At 42.1% G+C, this 4,522-nt stretch overlaps 1 protein-coding gene across 1 annotated transcript; it reads left to right on the top strand.

The window, feature by feature from the left end:
* The first annotated feature begins 293 nt into the window (after window positions 1-293).
* On the top strand, window positions 294-4,165 carry LOC149255065 (disease resistance protein Roq1-like). The gene is made up of 4 exons (XM_089460306.1): window positions 294-1,119; window positions 1,245-2,328; window positions 2,438-2,800; window positions 2,899-4,165. Exons 1-4 carry the CDS (start codon window positions 614-616, stop codon window positions 3,640-3,642), a joined length of 2,697 nt encoding a protein of 898 aa, XP_089316432.1. The 5' UTR covers window positions 294-613; the 3' UTR covers window positions 3,643-4,165.
* Window positions 4,166-4,522: the final 357 nt, after the last annotated feature.

Here is a 4,522-nt window from a genome sequence, read left to right as displayed (position 1 = left end):
TGATTAATCCTTGTATTCAGACCCGTGGACACAATTTCCAAGAAATTTCCTGGCACTGGAAGGTTGGTTCATCCTTGTATTCAGACCTGTGGACACAATTTCTACGAAATTTCCTGGCACTGGAAACCTCTGGACATATTTCCACAAAATTTCCTACCACTGGAAAACTCTGGACATAATTTCCAGGAAATTGGCTTTGACAATGTCGGTCAATATACGAGAACCCATATATCCTTTATGTTTAGATGGGGCCTTTACACTGCGCAGCGTTAGATCTACGAAATTTCCAGGCGTGGAATATTTAATTATTGGTCTTGTCACTTCATGATCGTGGACGGAGATTTGGTAGATTCTTCATCTGAGACGAAGCATAATTTCCACAAAATTTACAAGGCGTCTCACCATTTTAATCCACCCGCCTGCGCTTCAATCATCTAATTACGCTCGCTGATTAGTTCTAGGCAATCTGAAGCCTCGTGAGCTCCCCGATCTGATCTATCTGCCTGCTTCAATCTGAAATACCCGCCTGCTTCAGTCATCTACTTATTATTTTCTGTCTGCCATTTTATCCATTCATTAGCCTGTCTATCCATTCATCGCAATTCTCATTCAAATGGCACAAACCGCTCCCCAACACAATGACAGTGCTGCTTCTACCTCTTCTCCATCGACCTCTTATGAGGTATTCATCAATCACAGAGGTCCGGATGTGAAGACGACATTCGCCAGTCATCTCTACAAACGTCTTACATCGTTTGGATTGCGAGTGTTTTTGGACAAACCAGAATTGGAAGAGGGGCGCACCTTTCCCTCTCAAATAGAAGCCGCAATTCGAAGTGCCGCTATTCACATAGCGGTTTTTTCTCCCACTTATGCGAACTCCCAATGGTGTCTGGATGAGCTCATCGGCATGTTAAGCACGGGGGCCACTATTCTTCCTGTGTTTTACAACGTGGAGCCTTGGGAGCTCCGCAGGACGGGGAAAGATGGAAGGTACGCTGAAGCCCTGCGGAAGCACGAAGAAAAAAAACGATACGAATCAGAGACTATTCAGAAGTGGAGAGAAGCTCTCTGCACTGCTGCAAACATAAGTGGTTTCGAGTTAAAGCAGTTTAATGGGTAAGAATCTCAAACTGACCACCTCCCTCCCTCTTCAGTTCTTCTCCGATCTAGGTATGCATTGTTAGGCATGCGACATTTTATATAAGTGCCTTTTACCAGTGGTTTTATTCTCTGATATTCAGGGACGAGGGAGAACTGTTGGAAGCGGTCGTGCTGCGCGTGTGGAATCATGTTGACAAAACACCATTGAAATTTGTGGCCAAACATCCAACAGGTTTGGAGGAAAAGTTGAAGGAATTTGAAACCCGTGTTCTGCAGCAGCAGAAGGGCAACGTTGTGGGGATTGTGGGTCAAGGCGGTGTTGGAAAGACAACACTGGCCAAACAGTACTTCAGCGAGAGGAGATGCCGTTACAGTAGATCGTGTTTTCTATATGACGTCAGAGAAAACGATGCCAATGGCTCTCTACATTCTTTGCAGAGGAAACTACTGAAGGAGTTGACTGGATTGGACCTGCCAATAGACAACATTCATGAAGGTATAGAGAAGCTTTTAAAGCATCTATCCTCGTCTTATAACTTTCTTATAATTTTAGATGATGTAGATCATGCTCGACAGCTGGAACCGTTTTCCCCAATTAAAGATATTCTTAGCTCCAATAGCTTGATTTTGATCACCTCTCGTGACAAGAAAATCTTCAAAATAGCAAAAATCGCAGAGACATCAGTCTACGAGCTAAAGGGGCTGGATTTAGAGCACTCCAAAAAGCTCTTCTGCTATCATGCCTTCAATCAGCCAAATCCTCTACCAGAATTCGCAGATCTGGTAGATGGCTTTTTGAGAGCTTGCCATGGCTTGCCATTGTCCTTGAAAGTTTTTGGCGCGCTTCTTTTTGGTGAAGATGACAGATGTTACTGGCAAGAGACTTTGAATCGACTAAACCACATATTACCTACTACGGAGATATATGAGCGACTTAAAATCAGTTATGACTCGCTCAGTTCAAAGGATCAAGAAATATTCTTAGATATTGCTTGCTTCTTCACTGGAAAAGACATAGATACTGTAATAAAAATCTGTGGTTCAGTTGGGCAGCTTCTAAATCTAAAGAATAAGTGTCTCTTGGAACTTGATCATGAAAATAAGATAAAAATGCATGATCAAATCCGAGATATGGGAAGACATATTGCGGAGGAAGCGACTCCTCGACGTTTTTGGCATCAGACGCCCAACAACATTGATGATTTGTTGGAGCGATCCTCATGTGTAAGTGCTGCAATCATTCAAACTTTTGTTTAAAGATGAATACTTAAGTTTCTAACTTGTTTGCTGAGAAAGAAAGAAAAACCTTTGTATAATTTTAATGAATGAACAGGGAAACATCGAAGTTCGCGGAATTATGATGGATGGTCCCCTCAATTTCAATGAAGACAATACTCGCTTGCTGATGAGTGAGATGTCATGGTACAGAAGATGGAGTCCTGAGTTGTTTGGGAACTATCTGAGGCGTCTTTTAGATAATTTCCGTTTTTGTGGCATTTTGAATTTGCAACTTGTCTCGGCTGAAGGTGATTATTTGGAACGGATACTGAGGAGGGCCCGAGCACCACAGATCCAGTGGATCCGCTGGTATAAGTGTACACACTCTTCCCTACCTTCCTGTATTCCCATGGAGAATTTAAAAGTTTTGGAAGTGGAAGGAAATAAATTAAGAGTATTGTGGGAACGTGAATCTCAGGTATGTGTTTTTTATTTTTTCCTTCACCGTTCAAATTCATTTTCTAAGTGAAAATCATCATAGACGTTTTTGTGATAGTTGAAACACAAACACTGCAGGTGCCTCAACAGTTGCGAAAGCTGTGTATCTGCGCTCCGCTTTGTCGCTTTCCCAAGTCCTTAATGCAGCTGAAGAACTTGGTAGAGATTGACATAAGGCATGCAGCATTCAAAACTTTGCCGGAAGAACTATGTGATGTGCATTCCTTGGAACACTTAGTGTTAATAAACTGTACAGAAATGATATCGCTTCCTGATTCACTGGGAAATCTAGCAAACCTCCAGGAAATAGATTTGACAAATGCTTCCAGTTTGCAGATGCTTCCAAGTTCTTTTGGGAACCTTGCTGGACTGCAATACCTATCACTGAGAGGTTGCTCAAATTTGACCATCTTGCCCGATTACTTTGGACTGTTGACTCAGTTGAGAGGTTTGGTGATACAGGATTGCCCGGGGTTGAAATGCCTGCCCGATTCCTTTGGACTGTTGACTCAGTTGGAAGCTTTGTGGATAGAGGATTGCCCGGGGTTGAAATGCTTGCCCGACTCCTTTGGACTGTTGACTCAGTTGCTACTTTTGAGGATAAAGGATTGCCCGGGGTTGAAATGCTTGCCCGATTCCTTTGGACTGTTGACTCAGTTGAGAGGTTTGGGGATACAGGATTGCCCGGGGTTGAAATGCTTGCCCGATTCCTTTGTACTGTTGACTCAGTTGACAATTTTGTCGATAAGAGGTTGCCCGGGGTTGAAATGCTTGCCCGATTCCTTTGGACTGTTGACTCAGTTGACTCAGTTGGACTGTTGACTCAGTTGACAAAGTTGTTCAGTTGACTCAGTTGGGACACTTGTGGATAGAGGATTGCCCGGGGTTGAAATGCTTGCTCGATTCCTTTGGACTGTTGACTCAGTTGGGAGACTTGTGGATATTCGATTGCCCCGGGTTGAAATGCTTGCCCGATTCCTTTGGACTGTTGACTCAGTTGATAATGTTCGACATATGTAGATGTGGGATAGAATACTTACCTCAAAAAATGATGAACAATCTCAGATTGTTACGTGTGAGTGAGTGTCCACTGCGCGAGCTTCCATTTAGAAGGGTTGAAGGAGAAGCAGAAACAGAGTTGAATACATTGGACAAATGCGCGTTTCATGGAGCTATTTGCGCAAACCTTGAATATCTTTTATTAAATAATTGTAAGGAATTGAGGAAAATTGGAAGGCTATGTGGTCTGCCAAAACTTCAAACTCTCGAGCTTTACTGGGTGTGAAAACATAGAGGAGATCTCAGGTGCTGAAGCCTTGATATCATTGGAGGAGTTGTCTGTTAAAGGATGTGCAAAGATCGAGACAATAGAAGGGTTGGGACAGCTTGCAAAGCTTAAATCCTCTCAGTCGTCCTCTGCAATCCCTTTCTGGATCTCAGTCGTCTGATGTTTTAGATGTTCAGATTACAGAAGGATAATCATCTTTGTGTATTGAGAAGTGTGTAAATTAAAGTAAAAAGTTTTATGAATTTGACAATCCTTTGCTTCCACGATGGAGGAGGCTTCCACGATTAATTCCGAAGAATAGAATGTTTAAAAATATAGAGTATTATGTTTATTAATATAAGTAAAACACATAATATTTGTTTATGGCTTTAGGATTGTTAATGAAACATATGTTCACTCAATTATTTAATTTAA

The sequence above is a fragment of the Pinus tabuliformis genome, chromosome 7 (genome assembly GCF_031772625.1).
Source record: "Pinus tabuliformis cultivar Carrire ecotype Pingquan chromosome 7, CPIR1, whole genome shotgun sequence".
Classification (NCBI taxonomy): domain Eukaryota; kingdom Viridiplantae; phylum Streptophyta; class Pinopsida; order Pinales; family Pinaceae; genus Pinus; species Pinus tabuliformis.
This window is presented reverse-complemented; position numbering and strand designations above follow the sequence as displayed.

Coding starts and splice junctions, on each gene's coding strand:
- LOC149255065 (XM_089460306.1), top strand. CDS start 614: ATGGCACAAACCGCTCCCCAACACAATGACAGTGCTGCTTCTACCTCT. Junction 1,120..1,244: donor GAGTTAAAGCAGTTTAATGG/GTAAGAATCTCA, acceptor TCTGATATTCAG/GGACGAGGGAGAACTGTTGG. Junction 2,329..2,437: donor TGTTGGAGCGATCCTCATGT/GTAAGTGCTGCA, acceptor ATGAATGAACAG/GGAAACATCGAAGTTCGCGG.